Here is a 19,689-nt window from a genome sequence, read left to right as displayed (position 1 = left end):
GTTGCACCAAAGCCACACTCCATTCCTAAGCACTGGAGGGCAGCTTTGGTGCAGCTTCCGGATTCTTAGGATGCATGCATCATTTAAACAGCATGCCTCCAAAGAGACCTGAAACAGCTTTATTTTGGCAGTCTGGAACAGGCCGAGGATCCTGTGGACGGCCAAAAAGACAAACACATGGATTCTAGAACAAATCAAGCCCAAAATCTCCCTGGCAGCCAAGGTGGCACAACTGAGGCTGTCGTACTTTGGACACATCATGAGAAGGCATGAATCCTTGGAAAAGACAATAAGGCCAGGAAAGGCGGAGGGAAGTAGAAAGAGAGGAAGGCACATGTAAGATGGATGGACTCTATTAAAGCAACCAGGAGTGTGAGTTTGCAGGAGCTGGGCAGAGCAGTGGAGGACCCTGGTCTTGGAGATGTCCCATTCACAGGGCCACCATGGGTCGAGATCAATGCAAACCAGAGCAACAAAACAAAACAACAACTTGTCTTAAAAGTGCTGCCACATTTCTTTCTCTCCCCCCTCCTCTTCGCTTCCACCTTTTTGTGAAATGGGCACGTTTAGCTTGGAAAAGCGAAGACTGAAAAGTGGCATGACAACCATCTTTAAATATCTAAAGGGATGCCATTTAAAAGATCTGTTTTCTGCTGCTCCAGAGACTAGAACATAAACAAAATGCAATCAAAGACGTGCCACCTGAACTTTAGCAAGGACTTCTTTACTATAAGAACTGCTTGACCGCGGAATAGGTTGCCTCAGACGGTGATGGAGTCTCCGTCTTTGGAGGCCTTTAACATGAGGTTGTGTAGGTAGCTTTCAGAAGTGCTTTCGCGCTGGATTTTCCTGTTTGGATTCGCCGGCCCTTGCAACCTCTCACAACTCTATGACGCTTTGAAACTCTAGGGACCATGCCATGCAATTTCTCCGCGGGAAGGATTCTTCAGCCGATTTTTAGGCTAGAACTCAACTGTCTCAATAGTAGATATTCTCAATCCTATAAGAATTGAGTGGTCCCCAATTTTGCAGCCCCCAGAGCTACATCACCATTGTATGTATGTGTGTACACCAGGGATCGGCAACCTACGGCCCACGGGCTGGATCCGGCCCGGCGAGGCCTTGGGGCCGGCCCCAACCTGGTCCTGCCGCCAATTGCCGCCCCTGCCGCAGCTTCCGCGCCGCTCTGGGCGCTATTTTGAGTTCGGCCCCCCAGTTGTCTGAGGGACAGCAACCTGGCCCCCGGCTCAAAAAGGTTGCCTACCCCTGGGTACACACACAAATATAGACATCAATATATACACACACAACTTCAAATTCCAGATTGCTGGACTTTCCATGTAGAAGAGAAGAAGTGTGGAATGGATGAATAATAAATCAGAGCGTAGGAGTAGTAGAAAAAGAGACCCCCGGTAAGTTTTAGTCTCCATTTCGCCTTCAGGCGATTTCTTCAGCTACATCATCATTGCAGTACAGTAATGTAATGTTTGCACCACCGTAGCTATGGCTCTATCAGCATGGAGTGGAATGTGTTTATTATTCATCAAATCCACGTTTCTTATTTTCTACATGGAAAGTCCAGCAATCAGGACTTTGAATTTCTTCCAGAGTGGGGAATCTATGACTTTTTAAGTATCCACGGACTTCCCCAAGACAGCTTTGTGACTTGGTATTTCTGCTGGATACTTCTCTATGGACTCTTTGCAATATTAGGTGCGGTACAGACCGCCCCTTTGTGCCGTGCTGGCACCAATTCTAGGGTTAATGATCACGTGGCAACCGCACGGTCCCTAACCCTAGTGGGGGCACCGTGATTGTGTGTCCCCGCCCACAGTCACATGTGGCGGTCATGTCGCAGCTTCATCACATCCAAATGGTGCGGTGCGGCTGTGACATAACTGCGCCATCCTTTGGCTCTTGTGGCGGCACAGCAGCTGAGCAGCGCAGCAAACTGGAGCTGCTTCTGCACGCTCCTTTTTTGTTACGCAGCGGCACCACAACATTTGGTTGCTGCGTTAACGCTGCGCAGCAGTGAGTGGTGGATCCAGCCCGCCTTGTGCAGGCAGTGTGTACCATATATTTTTCACGACTGTCCTGGAAATGCGTATTGGATGCTTATGGTAAAACATAGGATGCCCATAATGGAGACTGTTAGAAACAGTGGGACGACTGTGCTTCAGTGACACACACCTGGTCTGGCTACAAATTTGAGAGGGTCATGTGCAAAATGTTCTCTGATAGTGCTAGGCAGCAGCACTCCTAAACTGGTTAAGAGCTGTCATTTAAACTTCACATAATGCACAGCAAATGGTATCAATCCTGGACACCGGAGAAATTAAAACAGATTGTCACATTAAAGCCAATTCCACAGCAATCACGCTATTGGGAGATTATGGAAGCATAGCGCTAAAGCGACCTATAGTTCTGCACAGTTGTGCAATCATGCTAAAACCACAAAATAAAAGCAAAGCAAAAAACACAATCATGTTCTGCATCCAAAAGCCGGTCGCATCGCTTCATCATTAGCACATCGTGATCAGATGTTTCGCTCCTGCATCATTATCGTGCCACTGTGCATGTCTGAAAAATATGGTTCGGTCCCAAACTGAACGAAATAAAATGTCTATATTTAACAACATGTTATATATCCAGTTCAAATAAAATAGTACCCTATGCCTCAAAACATGACTCCAAAAATGATCCTAGCAATGACAGCGAATTGCCTGTGCCAAAGCGCGGTCTGGGAAAAGCTCCCAAATAGTGCTCCTTGATAGCACAAACGCATTGTTATTAGCTTCTGTGCCGTCATAATAGTGAAAACGAAGCACTATTAACAAACCATTTGTGGGGCTTCCCCATTAATAAGAAGTTAAGGAACAATTCCAAGTTATTCCCGGGAGAAGTACTGGATCAACACAATGTTGTGCGAAAATCCATTTTTTCCATCCCATTTTATAACCCTATGGGATAATCTCCCAAAGGTTGTAGACCGAGCTTCCCAAGATGGGGATTGAGTTGGATATTGGTACTAATAGGCCATGTTTCCTAATAGCATGGGATGAGTGGGGCACAAGAGGCTGGAATGCAGGTTGGAACATGCATGCATGTTCCTTATGCATGCGTGTCCCTTATGCATGTGGATGTGACATTTTGGTGATATGCAGGTTGGTATTCCTGCCGCAAAGGTGACCCAAAGCTGCCTCATATAGATAACACATGTATGGCGGAGTCTCCTTCTTTGGACATCTTTGAACAGAGGCTGGATGGTCATCTGTTGGGGATGCTTTGATGGTGAGTTCCTGCATGGCAAAATGGGGTTGGACTGGATGGCCCTTGGGGTCTCTTCCAATTCTATATTTCTATGATTCTATGATCTTTATCCACGGTTGGGCATACTAGTGTGAAGGCCCAAGGAAGCCCAGTAGCAAGAGTTGGTGCCCATCCTAAGCTTAAAAATGGCATGTTGTCCAACTCCTGTCTGCTCATGTCGAAGCGTGGAGGGCAGCATTGGGGCCATAAACTAATTTGGCGTGTGATATATGGGGTCAGTGTAGTATCGGGTTCTCATTCTATGCTGAAGGGAGGTTGAATTGAGGCCAATATTTCATTTTGTTTATATGTCGATGAGAACTCAGCAAATTTGCACTTTCCGATCGTTCCCAAACCATTTTAATCTTGTGACGTTGGCACTTCTCAACGTTTTGTGATGGAGTTTTCCCAATTAAAACATGCATGCAAAAACACACTTCCTCGGAGTGGAGTGTCCCTCCTTGGAGTCTTCAAACGGAGGCTGGATGGCCATCTGTCAATGGGGATGCTTTGATTTGGATTTCCTGCATGGCAGAATGGGGTTGGACTGGATGGCCCTTGGGGTCTCTTCCAACTCTATGATTCTATGATTAATGGAGGTTGCACAGACTTATAAAAAGCACACAAAAACAAATGGGAACAAGGTTAAGGCTGAGAAGATCATGAAAAAGAGAAAGAGACTCAAATGGTCAGACTGATGCCCCAAGATGACAGGTCTTCTTACTGGACCTGGGTGTGATTCAAGCTACCCAAGTTCATCGTACATCCCGGGAAGAACCCGCACTTATCTAAGACAGCGCTAATACTGACAATTTTTGTTTCCTTTGGAAAGGACAACAGAGACGCGATTTCCTCCCGAGCTGCTCCTGCCATTTTATTTCTTTATGAATCCAACAATACCGTGTCAGAAATCCATGGCACGCTGTGAGTAAAATGCGCCATCATGCACCAGGAAACCGTCGCGCGTCGCCAAGGCAACAGGCAACACATTTCTGCGATAATGCACATGACGATGCTCGTTGTGGGACACCACCAGAGATGTCGTTTCTGGGAGCTAATTGGCTATGCGTCTATACGGAACGATGCGTTAAAGAAATGCTTCTGTGTCTATTAGTCGGCTTCTCTCCCACCCTTTTTTGCCCCCCGTTTCTTTTCTCGAGCAGTAGATATGTAACCTTAGGCCGGATTTAAAGGTGAGCGGAGGAGAAAGTTGCGATTGTTTTGCCAGTTTACCCAGCAATTCGGCATTTCTAGACTGACAAAGAATGGGCTTTTGTCCTTCCTTCAACTGTTTCCCTCCCCTTGCCATCCCTTTGCCTTTTCCTTCCAGTGAGGTTAAGCAAAATGGATGTCGGCGTTGCAAAAACGGGGAAAGGGGCCACACTGGTTTTGCGGTATCCCAAAATGAAAGGTGGAATGGGACCAGGGGCTGGCCAGACAGGGAACAAAAAGCATTTTAAAAGGGTTGCATAAAAGCTGCTGCGGGAATCACGTTTTCTACAGCTTCCAGCAGCAGACCCAGGCGACATAAATGCTCACCACTTCAGCCCTGAATGAGGGGAATGCAGCAGAAGAAAAGATCAGCAGCAAATGCATGCTACTTTTGACACTTTCATTTTATCCGCAGAATGATAAGGGATATTTCACACATTGCTTTCCCCTTTTTTCTACATGGAGTGTGTGTGTGTGTGTATAGGTATATGATCTAAACAATATGTATAGGTAAATAATCTAAAGCTGTGATGGTGACCCTTTTACATACCGAGTGCCCAAATTGCAACCCAAACCCCACTTATTTGTCACAAAGTGCCACGTTCCTCCGTCTTTCTAGTAACAAACTGGTGAACTCTGTGCTGGAGTGACTGAGTGTGTGCCCACAGAGAGGGCTCTGAGTGCCACCTCTGGCATGCGTGCCATAGATTCGCCATCACTGATCTAAAGCATACGCATACATCTTTCTCATCCTTCGTGAAACAAGGGATAACACCTTAATGGATGGAACCTGTCTCAGGAACAGTCGCAAGATTCTTGGCACTTTTGGACTTATTTTAAGAGGAGTCACTTGCAGAAGAGAATAGATTCCTTTTGAATGGAAAATGCCTTTGCGTGCGTATGCAGAAGCCCACATTTCTGTGCAAATGCAACCATGGTTTTTTTTGCATCAGAAACAATGCATTTTGGAATGCGGTAACCAGAAATACATTATAAGGCCGGAATAAAATAAATACTTGTTTTTGATTGAAAATATATAACCAATGGTTTAAAGGGAATGTCCTTTTTTGATGATAACTTGGCGGAATAAAAGCGTGGTTAAAGGAAGTCGTAGAATGGAGATGAAATGGAAACATGCTGGTAGATAGGAAATAGGTATGGCAGTTGAAAAAACGAATGTGAGGAAAGGTATATGAGGAGGTGTATGAAGGTATGAGTAAGCGAAGAAGGCATAGGGAGAAAGAAGTGATGAAGAAGGGGATAGAGAGAGGGGGAAGAATAGGGAGGAGGGAGAAGGGAATAAGGAGGAGGGAAGAGAATAAGGACTAAGTAAGAAGGAGAATGAGGAAGGAAGGAAGGAAGGAAGGAAGGAAGGAAGGAAGGAAGGAAGCAGGGACATAGCTAGGATTTTAGGAAGGGGGGTCCAGACTAAGTGCCACCATTATAATGGGGCTTGGGTGCGGTGGCGCAGCAGCACACACCATTCATTTTTCTAATGGAAGAGGGGGGGTCCGGACCCCAAGAACCTCCCCTTGGCTACATCCCGGAAGGAAGGGAGGGAGGAAGGAAGGAAGGAAGGAAGGAAGGAAGGAAGGAAGGAAGAGAGGTGGAAAGGTAGAGGGGATAAAGAAAGAAAAAAGTTGATTATAGTGAGCAAGAGAGAGTTTGAAAGTTGCAAATTGTGATCCATTGCATCCATCGCTCCAGGTCTTGTTCTCTGGAGCAGCAGAAAACAAGCTTGCTCCCTCCTCAATATGACCTCCCTTCAACTAGGGCTATCATATCACCTCTTAACCTTCTCTTCTCCAGGCTAAACATCCCCAGCTCCCTGAGTCTTTCCTCATAGGGCTTCATGGTTTCCAGACCCTTTGCCATTTTAGTCGCCCTCCTTTGGACACATGGCTCCAGTTTCTCCACATCCTTTTTCAATTGTGGGGCCCAGAACTGGACTTCCAATCTCCCTTGTCTGATAAACTCCAAGGAAACTAAGAGGTGTTGGCTATGGTATTGCCAGCCCCTGCATGCCCCATTTCCCCACATCCATCAAGGGGACACTGTTATTGACGCAATGTCACACGCAGAGCCTACTACAGACAGAGTAATGTCATCCTGTTGTTGTTCCTTGATCTTCAATGGATGTTATGGTTCTCTCATACCTTATTGAGATCTCTGTCTTTTTGTATAGCCTTTAAGTAGGAAACCATGCGCTTCACCAGAGATCTTTATATGCTCCAGCTATCCTGATTTAATCCTCTGCTGTCCCAGTTTTATCAACTGATTTTAAAATGTCCCAGTTTCTGTCTCCGTATCCCACTTTCTCCCTTTGTCATCTGCTTCTTTCAGTTGCTGAAAACCGAACCCAGGGTGCAAAAGTCATTTTGCATTTAGACGGTGTGTATGGCCTGTTACAGACTGACAAAATAAAGCTGCTTTGGGTCTCTTTGGAGGTATGCTGTTTAAATGACGCATGGGTCCTAAGAGTCCGGAGGTCGCGCCAAAGTCACACTCCATTCCTAAGCACTGGAGGGCAGCTTTGGAGCAGCTTCTGGATTCTTAGGATGCATGCGTCATTTAAACAGCATCCCTCCAAAGAGACCCCAAGCAGCTTTATTTTGGCAGTCTGGAACAGGCCCAAGATACTGTAATTTAAAGGTATGATTTTACATTTGCTAGTTGCTTAGGTCACAACTTGGCCACATGTGTCCCGGTTTCCATCTCTGAAATGTCCTCATCTCTCATCGCCTTCCATCTATAAAACATATTCCTGATTTAAGTTATAGTATGGCTGACTGCATTAGTGTCCTCTTATTTATTTGTTTGCGATTGCTCCCATCTCATTCAGATTTCCTAAGCAGGTCCAAGAGAAAGAAGGAGGATAAAAAGTGTGGCCTGGTAATGGAGAGGAGATGGGTCAGGAATTATATCATTTAACAACAAGCCTTCCACTTCCCATTAAAGGTAATGGGACCTTCGGAAATAGATTCTCCCCATGGAGCCAGTGAGATCCATGTTGCTTGGCTACCTCAAGTATATATTTCATTTATATTTAATAAGTGAGTGATTGTATGTCAAATACCGGCTACCTCTTAAAAATGGCTCCTCGGAGGGTTATGAACTGCAGAGTACGAGGCTATTAACAAAGTAGATATTAAAAAATAGAGGCCGTGGCACTTGATGGATAACAATCCAAGAGGCTCTTTAATCTCTCCTTGAATTCCCACAGCTCCATAATGACGTCCTACAGACCCACATTATTTACCTTGATTCCTGAGCGCATCGGCAGCTTTGGGAATTCACCTTTCCCATGTTCTAATGCAGGAGAGGCCATTCCTTTCTTAAGAGGAGAACTGGATGCCTGCTTTCCTTTCACATACATAGGTCATCAAAGTGATGCCGAGCATTTTAAAGACTTCTTTATCCCATCCCACAGACAAGAAAATGGTAACAGTCATCATAATAATCATTTTGGCCTGTTCCAGACTGCCAAAATAAAGCTGCTTCGAGTCTCTTTGGAGGTATGCTATTTAAATGATGCCTGGGTCCTAAGAGTCCGGAGGTCGCGCCAAAGCCCCACTCCATCCCTAAGCACTGGAGGGCAGCTTTGGTGCCGCTTCCAGATTCTTAGGACTCATGCATCATTTAAACAGCATACCTCCAAAGAGACCCCAAGCAGCTTTATTTTGGCAATCTGGAACAGGCCATAGAATCATAGAGTAAGAAGAAACCTCAAGGGCCATTCAGTCCATGCAAGAAGACACAATCAAAGCACTCTTGATAGATGGAGAGGTTTGCACAGGAGAGTACGGTCCTTCAAATACCTTGGGCTTTCACTTACCAGCAGAAGGACACATGTATGTACATATGTGTTACAAAGGACAGTGGTGGCCAAAATCATCTCATCAGTGCGTGCACCAATATTATAGGGTGAAATTCTATAATGATAACATTATTATTTTTATTTTATTGGAATAATTGTCTTTTGTGGGGGGAGAAAGGCATATCCTTGCCTGTTCGAGCTTTCTGTGTTGATGCATATTTGATCCTAGGTCGTGATCCTTTAATTTTATAGGGGATGGAACTTGGAAGTCTACTTTGTGCAGCTTTCCTGGCATCGAGGTTTCTTCCTCGACTCGACGCGAGTTGCTATGGAGATCAGGTCTCTCTGCCATAAAAAAGAAAGGAGGAGGCGAATCTTTAAAACCGAACAGCTTGGCTTAGAAGGTCTCCGTTCACGTTTTAATGTTCTTGGTGCTGCCATTCAGAAGAGCTGGAGAGAACTGTGTTCCTCTGAGGAGGGCGAAGAAGATGACCTTGCGTTTTGGGGGGGTCGGTGTTGATTGTTTGCCCATGCTGTTGGAAGGCTTTGTGGGCGCACTTCATGTTTTTGTCTTTGTGCTCTCATTGAGTACATGATCTAAAGATAGGGCTTCTGCCAAACAACTGACAAGCCTGGGGACAAAGATAGCGGCCATTCGCTTTATCATAGGCCTGTTATAGACTGCCAAAATAAAGCTGCTTTGGGTCTCTTTGGAGGCATGCTGTTTAAATGATGCATGCCTCCTAAGAATCCGGAAGCGTCACCAAAGCTGCGCTCCAGTGCTTAGGAATGGAGTGTGGCTTTGGCACGACCTCCGGACTCTTAGGACCCATGCATCATTTAAATAGCATATCTCCAAAGAGACCCAAAGCAGCTTTATTTTGGCAGTCTAGAACAGGCCATAGAATCAGAGTTGGAAGAGACCACAAGGGCCATCCAGTCCAACCCCATTCTTCCAAGCAGGAACTCACAATCAAAACGCACCCCAAAATATGGCCATCCTGCCTCTGTTTAAAGACCTCCAAAGAAAGAGACTCCACTCACCAAGGGAGTGTCTTCCACTGTTGAACAGCTCTTACTATCAGGAGGTTCCTCCTAATGTTGAGCTGGAATTTCTTTTCCTATAGCTTGCATCTATTATTCCGTGTCCCATTCTCTGGAGCAGCAGAAAACAAGCTTGCTCCATCCTCAGTATGACACCATTTCAAAGACAGGGCTATCATAACCATCTCTTCTCCAGGCTAAACATACCCAACTCCCTAAGTCTCTCTTCATAAGGCATGGTTTTCAGACCCTTCACCATTTTAGTCGCTGTCCTTTGGACACACTCCAGTTTCTCAATGTCCTTTTTGAATTGTGGTGCCCAGAACTGGACACAATATTCCAGGTGGGGCCTGACCAGAGCAGAATAGAGTGGCACTGTTACTTCCCTTGATCTAGTCACTATACTTTTATTGATGCAGCAATTCATTTTTGTATCTGATTTCCCCATCGATATCGATATCTGTCTATATACCTTGGTGTGTGTTCCCTTAATCGTGTGTGCATTGTGGATCATGAAACTCCTAAAACTCTGTTTCTATGTAGAATGACGTTGTACATCATCAGTACGTTCAGTGAGTCAATATTATGTCAGTTTGTACAGAAATTCATCATTTCTCACGCCTCCTTGCATTTTATGTATGGGCACCATTCCCACGTATGAACATAACTATGTATTGGATTAAATACCAAGATATCGTCTTACTTCATTTGGTAGGCCCTGGTGTTTGCAGAAATTTTAAAAGATTGAATGAAAGCATTCTTGTAATGACTGAACACAGGCAAAACTGACCTGGACTGGAAATACTTATCTATCCATTCCTAGGTAGAACAAATCGAGAGATTGCAAGGCGACTATTGGGTCTTATATTTTCTGATTTCCTTTTATTAACTATGGCCTGTTCCAGATTGCCAAAATAAAGCTGCTTGGGGTCTCTTTGGAGGTATGCTGTTTAAATGATGCATGGATCCTAAGAATCCAGAAGCTGCATCAAAAGCTGCGCTCCAGCGCTTAGGAATGGAGTGTGGCTTTGGCGCGACCTCCGGACTCTTAGGACCCATGCATCATTTAAACAGCATACCTCCAAAGAGACCCGAAGCAGCTTTATTCTGGCAGTCTGTAACAGGCCTATAAATGCCTACCATGCAAAAGTGCGGTTAAATGCCTATACTGCAACCACTCACTCGCAAACCACAAGGTTGTGAGTTCAATACCAGCCAGAGGCTCAGGGTTGACTCAGCCTGGCATCCTTCCGTAGGTCACTAAAATGAATACCCAGCTTGTTGGGGGCAATAAGCTTACACTTTGTAAACCACTTACTACATCAGTAAGCAGTATAGAAATGTACTTGCTATTGCTGAAATATTCTATCTAGCTCAGTACTGTCTACACTGGGAATACACAGATTTTAGGCAGCGGCAGTTCCCACGATGAATCTTTACACATTGTAAACTGCTTAGGGAGTGCTTAAGTGCACTGACAAGTGGTATAGAAATGTACTTACTATTGCTATTCCTATAGTATTCCAGGCCTGGCAAGGAGGTGCTTTCAAAGCGCATGGCTTGCTACCTTTGCCACCAGTTCGGAAGCAAAGCCGGGAAAGGAGAAAGCGAAGTGCACTTAGGTTTACTGCCTTGGCACAGTCTCAGAAACAGCTCTTAATCCCTCCCTGGAAGTGTAGTGTCCGCATGGTTTTGAAACCATGCTCCCTGGCAAATTCTCTGATCTGCTTTCTGTTTCTGTTCTGAAATAACACATCTGGCAAGTATAAAACGGCAGACATTCTTCACAGGCTTTGGGGGATTCTTTGACTCCTTCATCCTTTTATCTTTGACGGTGCCAAAAGAACATAAAACCCTATCGAAAGGAGTCCTCTGGGTCTCCATTGACTGTTCCCTCTCTCTCTCTGATTGTGCCGCAAAGTTCACCAGGAGCAGATAGTCTGGCATCTGAGGAACATTTTATCCATGTTATAAATGTTGTGTTTTCCCCACTCCCGCGGCACACTATTTGTGTTGTTCCTTTCCCCACCCTAAAAACCTTGCGCTGTCTTCATGCATTCCTGAGACGGGGCAACAACAGGAGAACGGTGGAGCAAACTCTTCTGTTCCCATTTGACTCCTCAGCCGGGCCTTTGCAAAACCATGCGCCGTAAAAGTGCTCCCGACTGAAACACTAATCACAGGTGATGGTGGAAATGAAAGGTGGAGTTTTCACAAATGATCCTCAGGATAATGGGGGCATTCAAAGTATTGCTAGAAGGGCTCCTTTGTGCGGCTGGTCACATGGCTGCTGAGCTGAAAGGACTATTTTGCTCAATCGGTCTAAAAGCTGGCTAGTTTATATCGCAGCCGCAGCCATTAGCGATTCAGCTTAACTCTTTCCCATCCTCTTGACCAGGTTTTCCAAGGTTTCAAGAGCGACAGTATGCTTACATCCTTACTTCCAGCCTTAGGGCCCAAAACGGAGAGGCCAAACTAAAGCTGCTTCGGGTCATTTTGGAGGTATGCTGTTTAAATGGCACATGCATCTTAAGAGGCCAGAAGCCACGCCAAAGCTGTGTTCCAGTCCTTAGGACTGGAGCGTGGCTTTGGCGCAGTTCTTGACTCTTAGAAACGCATGCAAACATTAAACAGGCATAAACTCCAAAGTGACTCAAAGCAGCTTTATTTTGGCCTCTCCATTTTTTGAGCCCTGAGTAAGACTCACCTCGTCAGTCCGGTGTGGAACCAAGCAGTACTAATGGAGGCCATACAGACAGGCCAAAATAAAGTTGCTTCGGGTCACTTTGGAGGTACGCTGTTTAAATGATGCATGCATCCTAAGAGGCTGGAAGCCACACCAAAGCCATGCTCCAGTCCTAAGGACTGGAGTGCAGCTTTGTCGCAGCTTCTGGCCTCTTAAAATGCATGTGTCATTTAAACAGCTTACCTCCAAAGTGACCCGAAGCAGCTTTAGTTTGGCCTGTCTGTAAAGACCCTGGGATTTGGCGCCCAACTTTGGTGTCTTACCTCCATCAGCATCAAAATTCTTTCGCTGGTTGCAATCCAGGAATAATAATAATGTCTTTGGACAAAGGCTTTCTTCCAGAATAATAGATCTGGTGGTAGCTTTGTAGATTATCTAATCACTGCTTCAGATTAGAGACCTCCAACAAGGGATAGCCCAAGACCCGCTGGTAATTCATTCTCTCACCAAAGCGGTATTCAGACATTTCTCCCAAGACTTGAACGGACATCTCCCTTTTTGTAACTTTAGCGTATCTGCCATCTGGAATAGATCTTTGCCTTCATTGGTGAGTTAGTGCTTCAAGTATTTTAAGAATGCTAAAGATACCTGGTTCAGCCTTCATCCTTTCTTCATGTGGTTCATTTCCCATGCCCTTGTCCATCTCTGTTGTCCTCTGTTTCTGTTCCAGATTTTTATACCCATTCAATATAGTGCCCAGAAATTGTGACTAGTGACAAAGTAATGAACAGTTACTTCCTTTGACTGCAGACTGCAATCCAGTTTGATATAGGAGATTTTCACACTGTCAGAATTGATGAGGGCATAGCAGAATACGCACATCACTATTAAGCAATGCACAAAGATGATCAGACAGCGTTGCGTGATGTTGCGATAAATCATGTCATTATTCCATGAATAAAGGGGAACTCTTCCTTCGTTTTTTTTTTATTCACAGGACTTTCCTGTGAATGAAAAGCGACACTAGAATTCCTCTTTATTCACAGGATAATGACGCGATTATTGTGACGTTGCTGATAATCTTCACGCAATTGCACGATAGTGACAGGGAGCATCCCGCTATGCTCTTGTCACTTTTGCCAGTGTGAAAATCTCCATAGTCGTGAAATACCAGGAGATGTCGCAGTTTGAATCTTCCAAATCCCACGTAGCCTCCAAATGGAAGTCTAGAACATCTGGTTGAGCGGTCTAGAACTTTCAAATGGCAGTCTAGAACATATGGTTGAGTAGTCTAGAACATCTGGTTGAGCGGTCTAGAACTCTTCTCACCCATACTAGGCTTAGGGCCCTCGCGGACATCAAGAGTTATAACAGATAAAATAAAATGCTAGAGACCTTTGCCTAAATCAACAAAGTCTTCTAGATGGTTCCTTGATGGAAATCACAATTCCCTGTTATATACAAAGAAATGTCATCCCGAAAGCCACTTCCAATAAGGCTTTGAAGTGGGGAGGCCAAGTGTCATTTCTAGAAGGCACTACTTGTGGATGGAAGAGAAGAGAGCTTGCAACAAAGGTGGCATCAAATAGGAAGACAACAACTGTTCCTTCATCAATAATTTGTGTGTTGCTGCTGTTGTTGTTTTTGCTAGGGAGCTTCAAGAGGGTTAATTTCCACAGTCCGTAAGTAGCTGGACCTCTGCTGCTCCCCGCCATCCCTTTAGGTCTCTATTCATCTTCCAAGAATTGCATTTTTCATGGAGTAATTAAAATTGTAGGTCAAGTCTCTCATGGCACCGTTTTCTGCTAATATGGGAGAGCAATGGCAGGATTCGCTTACGCAGCTCTTTGCCGTGCCGAGATTTAAAGGATGAAGGGTGACATTTCCCCCCCGTTTTGTAAATTAATGCCATTGATCTGCCTAACAAGAACAAAGTTAGGCTTCAAAATATCAAATGATAAAGAGATTAAGACCTGGAATAGGTTTCCAAAGGCACCTCGATTGTAAGACTCTGCGCAGAGTATCGAACGTCCAATTAGACTTTCTAATAGGCTATTGACTTAAATGGATAAAATGTTGCCAGACATAGCTTTCAAGATGACAAAAATGGTTTCTTATATTCCGGAATATTGCTGTATGAAGGAAATAATGTTTCTGAGGCTAAATCATTACAACCTAAGGCCATGAAGATATTATCTGTTACCCCTGTAGAGCATCTTTCCTGTCCAGTTCCTTATCCTCTTGGAAAACTAACCTAGCTTTCTGAAACTGATGGGGAATACAGACGAGTGGCTCCATGCCACCTGTTTTTGCCCCTCGCCAGTGCTGTGCCAGTCACATGGCACGGCATCGATGCGCTGCCTAAGAAGGAGCTGCTCTAGGCAGCTTCTTTTTAAGGGCGTCATAACGGCGTTTGTGCACCACGATGACAACACTTCTGGCAAGCATCGTTTGGGGGCTCGGATGCCCATGCATCATTGTTATATGCCCCATGTGGACAAGGGCACGGTAAGATGGCTCATGGGCTGGGCACGTATGGACACCCAGCCCTATGGAGCCTTAAAACTGACCCCAGGCCGGCGCAAAACACCAATCTGTACTGGGCCTGAGTCAGCTTTCTGTTCTCATTGTACCTTCTTGCCACCGACGATATTTCAACATGCATGAACATCAGTTTCAGTGTTGATCTTGTTGAGGTCTATGTGGGTAGGAGGGATGCCACCAATTTCAGGGTGTCCAGAGTCCTCTTTCTGTTGACTGTTCACTTCTCTTTTTGGGCACTGAGAAGAATGGACCGTAAAAAACTGTAGCATCTGATTCAGAACCCAAACTTTGCATGCAAAAATGTACAAACCCTTGGCAGTTCCATGTGGGATAGGAAAGGTCTCTCTTTTTTAATGACCTGAAGATAACTTCCATATCTTACTGGACAGAAGTGAGCAGACTGTCCTGGATGAGAAACACACAGAGGAAGTTTCTGGGAAGGAGGTCAGTTCCCAAACACATCAGGTAGACCCTTGGAGGAATGTGGCACATAGAAGTAGGGAAGCCAGGGATCGTTCTGCAAGCTTGACAATACAGAACCAATTGAAAGCTCTCTCCTTTATCAGCTATGATTAAGGCGAGGAGCAGGGCTAGTCCTCAGGGAAAGTGCGGGAGATCTTGTTAAAACCAGCACAGAGAATAGCTATTGCTAAGCCTGTTGTGGTTGTGGGGGACTCCTTGCTAAGGGGTACAGAATCAGTGACAAGATGTCTTGGGAGATGGGTTGTGGCAATGAGAATGAGAAGACATGTCACGCCTACTGAACGTTACCCCTTTCCTTTGGTCCATGTGGGAACCAATGATACTGCAAGGCACAGTCTCCAAAATATCATAAGGGCCTATGAGATTCTGGGTAGGAAGCTGAAAGAGTTGGATGCACAGGTTGTCATCTCATCTCTTCTCCCAGGTCCAGGAAGGGAGAGGAATATGAGGGATGTGAATAACTGGCTCCGCAGATGGTGCTGCTGAGAACAATTTGGATTCTTGGATCATGGCCTGTGGATTCAGGAGGGAGGACTTCTGACAAAGGATGGGTTACACCTCATGCCAAGAGGAGTGCTTTTGTTATTCAGTGGAAAGGAGAAGCCAGGCAGAGTCAGACTCGCATCCGAGACTTTAGGAGAGCGGATTTCAGTCAACTTAGAGAAATACTGGAAGTGATCCCATGGTCAGGAAAAAGAGAAGGAAAATGTAGTACTCCTTCAAATTTCCTTTCCACATTCAAGTCTGTGTTTTAAGGTATATCAAAATTAATATAAAATGCTTATTTTGAAACAGTGTTGATAGAAATGCTTTTTTTTTTTGAGACAAGTTCATATTTTCTTTTCCTTTTTAAACACTTTTTACGATCCGTAATTCAAACAAAAACCATCTCTGCATCTCACACAATCTCTATATACAAACTGAATTTATTTCCCTTTCTCTCCTCCCTCTGCCCCATTCTTCCTCATTTTCAACGTCGGGTTCATTTTATTTAACCGCTATTGTATGCTTTCCCCTTCCTTAAGAAGGTTTAGTCCGTTTCAGCTCTTCGTAAACAATTCTCTAGTGTTCAATTATCATTCATTATTGTTCATTGTTCTTGTCTGTTATTCCTATTTTGTTGCCGGTTACTTTGACAATTTCTAAATCTTTATTTGTTATCCGAATGGTTGTATTATTGTCATTATATTCATATGTAAATCTTTTATATACGTAACCTTCTATCATTTTGTAATTGCAAGTCGTGATTTTAAGTTGTGAAACTATAGCCTAATGGCAGACGATCTATCTATCTATCTATCTATCTATCTATCTATCTATCTATCTATCTATCTATCTATCTATCTATCTATCATCATTATCTATCTATCATCATCTATCTACCTACCTACCTACCTCTCTATCTCTACCTACCTACCTCTATCTATCTATCTATCTATCTATCTATCTATCTATCTATCTATCTATGTATCTATCTATCTATCTATCTATCTACCTATCTATCTATCATCATCATCTATCTATCTATCTATCTATCTATCTATCTATCTATCTATCATCATTATCTATCTATCATCTATCTACCTACCTACCTACCTACCTCTCTATCTCTATCTACCTACCTCTATCTATCTATCTATCTATCTATCTATCTATCTATCTATCATCATCTATCTATCTATCATCTATCTATCTATCTATCTATCTATCTATCTATCTATCTATCTATCTTCTATCTATCTATTTTCCTTCAAACTGATGATTGTTAGTCCATCTCTTTTCGGAAAAGCTTATCACCGGTTTCCATTCTTCCCCCCAATTTTTGCTTGTCTTGTCCTTTGTAAGATATTCATAAGAAAATACCCACTTTCATCACATCCAGTGTTTTCAACAACCGTTCATCTATTAATGGCGTCTTGTCTTCTTCTCTACCCACTTGGTTATATTTTCCTTTTTCTTCTTCTTAATTTTATTAGAATTCAAATCCTCCCCAAATTAGGAGTCTGTATAGGAAAACAACCAAGATGGTCCCGAGTAACTCGATAAGGAACAAACTATTTTCCCTCCCCACACTTGTGTTATCTATCTATCTATCTATCTATCTATCTATCTATCCATCCATCCAATAATAATGATAATAAAATTTATTTGTATCCTGCTCCTCTGAGAACAATCAGCAGCTAACAAAGTTAAAATACAGAACATATAAAATCCCTGGTACCCTCCCCATCTATCTATCTATCTATCTATCTATCTATCTATCTATCTAATCTCTCTCTCTCTCTCAAACATTCACGTGACACACACACACACACACACACACAGAGGGATACAAATACAGTGGTCTTGGTAGGGCCTTTTGTGCATGGAATAGCTGCTTGATGCCTTGGCCCTTGCTCCTCCTTCAATGCATATTCCAAGCATGGTCTTTCATTTCCCTCTGTCATCCTTCCACCTCAAAGAGCAGCCATCCTGCTCTGGGATAAAAGGGTTAATATTATGCTTATGTTACAGTGCATTAAAAGCTCTAATTAAAATAGTATTACATTCCCATCTGCCAATCTCCAGTAATCTTCTTTAATTGCAGTAATTAAACTATATTTACATGTTCAGAATACTTGTAATTTAGCAAATTGCGCACTCTTGCTCTCCATTTAATCAAACAACCAGTTCCAGTATATTTAGTGTGGAAAGAAGTAATTTCAGTGTTTTGATTACTATAGCAGATTTGACAGAGTAAGTACCCCTCTAGTCAAGGCTTTGAAAAGGAAGGCAAACATGAAATATAGGCACGGTTTGATTGCCACGTGAATGGCTAATTGCAAGTTGAGGGTTTACTATTAGGGGGGTGCAAAGCATTTTCTTGCTTGGCCTTTCTTCCAGATACAGCTGACACACGAAAATAACGGAAGGTGTCTTCGTGGGGATCACCAGAGAAAGCGCACACCGTTTTTGCATCCGACATTTCAAATGAGATCGGAGGGGAGGAAGAGTATCTGTCGGTGAACCGATCTCTGTTGCCGGTTGTCCATGGCTGTCCGGATTTAAAAAAGATCTCTGGTTATCTTGATGAACCCATAAGGCAAAGAATTCAAAGATATAGCCGTGTTAGTCTGTAGGGTCAGTATCTAGAGAGACCTTGTAGCACCTTTGAGGCTCATGTAAAGAAAGACATTGGCAGCGTGAGCTTTCATAGACCGGAGTCGACGTCTCCAAATGCATCTAAGGAAGTAGACTTTCCGCAAACGCTGCAAAGTGGCTGAAAAATAAAACATTACAACAATATTGATGAAAAGCCGTAGGTAAAAGCAGTCCTAAAACAGAACAACTTCCTCTATGAAGAATGTTTAAGGAACAGCAGATATTCTATTTGTTCCCATTGTGAAAAATGTGGCACGGATTGGGGTTGCTTGACAGAAGTGAAGCAAAAAGAGGGGGAGACCTCTTTGAACGCACCATTGATGCAGATTTTTTAATATCTCACGGCTGTTGAAAGAAAAACCCGCCACTAAACTTTCACGCGGACGTCTAAACATGTCAACAGAAACCACAGAACTGAAAGCCGGATCATTACAGTTACTTCTACATGGCTCATCTCACAATGTTCACCAAGACAGACCTGCCTTTTTTCTTTGCAGCTGCTTCCATAAAGCGATTGCCTAATGAACAACGTTGATTTAGCAGATTTTCATTATTCCTAGTCCTTATCTTTCCAGGTAGATCCTGTAAGTCTTTCTGACGTTAGTTTCCACTCTTGAGTTCGTCGGAAATCGGGGGCATCCGATGATGGTTTCTGACTTCCAAACCCGTTCATTTGCTCATCTCTATTTGGAGAGATGGATAGAATCATAGAGTTGGAAGAGACCACAAGGGCCATCCAGTCCAACCCCTTGCCGTATCCAAACTCAATTGACTTTATCACCCGGCTAGAAAACTGAACTATTTGCCCTAGACTTTAGGGAATAGCTTTCAAATACAAACGTAACAAATAATAACGTAACCTCCAGCGTTTCCGGGATGCTCGAAGTGCCGTGCAGATCAGGGATCATCTTATCGTGTTTGGTGGCTCTGCGATAAAGTGAGGAACTATTGGGCTAAGATACATTAAGAAACCTAGTCTACATTTGAAACCAAATTTTCATGCGCACCTGAAACTTATTTGCTAAACATGGGCCTGTTCCAGACTGCCAAAATAAAGCTGCTTGGGGTCTCTTTGGAGGTATGCTATTTAAATGATACATGGGTCCTAAGAATCTGGAAGCTGCACCAAAGCTGCCCTCCAGTGCTTAGGAATGGAGTGTGGCTTTGGCGCAACCTCCGGACTCTTAGGACCCATGCGTCATTTAAACAGCATACCTCCAAAGAGACCCAAAGCAGCTTTATTTGGGCAGTCTGGAACAGGCTATGACTACCTTCTTTGGATCTGATATTGAGGGGGAAAAAACACTGGAGAATGATCCTATATTTAACAACAGCTGCTTGCTTAGTCCTAGCCGAATATTGGAAATCAGAAAGAATGCCAACCATGGAAGAATGGATTCATAGAGAATTAAGAGAAACGGACAACTGATAGATAAAAAAGAATGTATTTAGG

At 43.8% G+C, this 19,689-nt stretch overlaps 1 protein-coding gene across 1 annotated transcript in view; it reads left to right on the top strand.

The window, feature by feature from the left end:
- Positions 1–18,210, top strand: part of LOC121916876 (autism susceptibility gene 2 protein homolog) — a 386,634-nt gene extending 368,424 nt beyond the window's left edge. Inside the window, exon 5 of the mRNA XM_042442407.1 lies at positions 17,979–18,210. Coding sequence (XP_042298341.1) covers positions 17,979–18,101 — 123 coding nt within the window. The 3' untranslated portion in view covers positions 18,102–18,210. The remainder of the gene's footprint in view (positions 1–17,978) is intronic.
- Positions 18,211–19,689: the final 1,479 nt, after the last annotated feature.

The sequence above is a fragment of the Sceloporus undulatus genome, chromosome 11, assembly GCF_019175285.1.
Source record: "Sceloporus undulatus isolate JIND9_A2432 ecotype Alabama chromosome 11, SceUnd_v1.1, whole genome shotgun sequence".
Classification (NCBI taxonomy): domain Eukaryota; kingdom Metazoa; phylum Chordata; class Lepidosauria; order Squamata; family Phrynosomatidae; genus Sceloporus; species Sceloporus undulatus.
The sequence above is the reverse complement of the archived record's forward strand: the minus strand, read 5'-3'. Positions and strand labels throughout refer to the sequence as shown.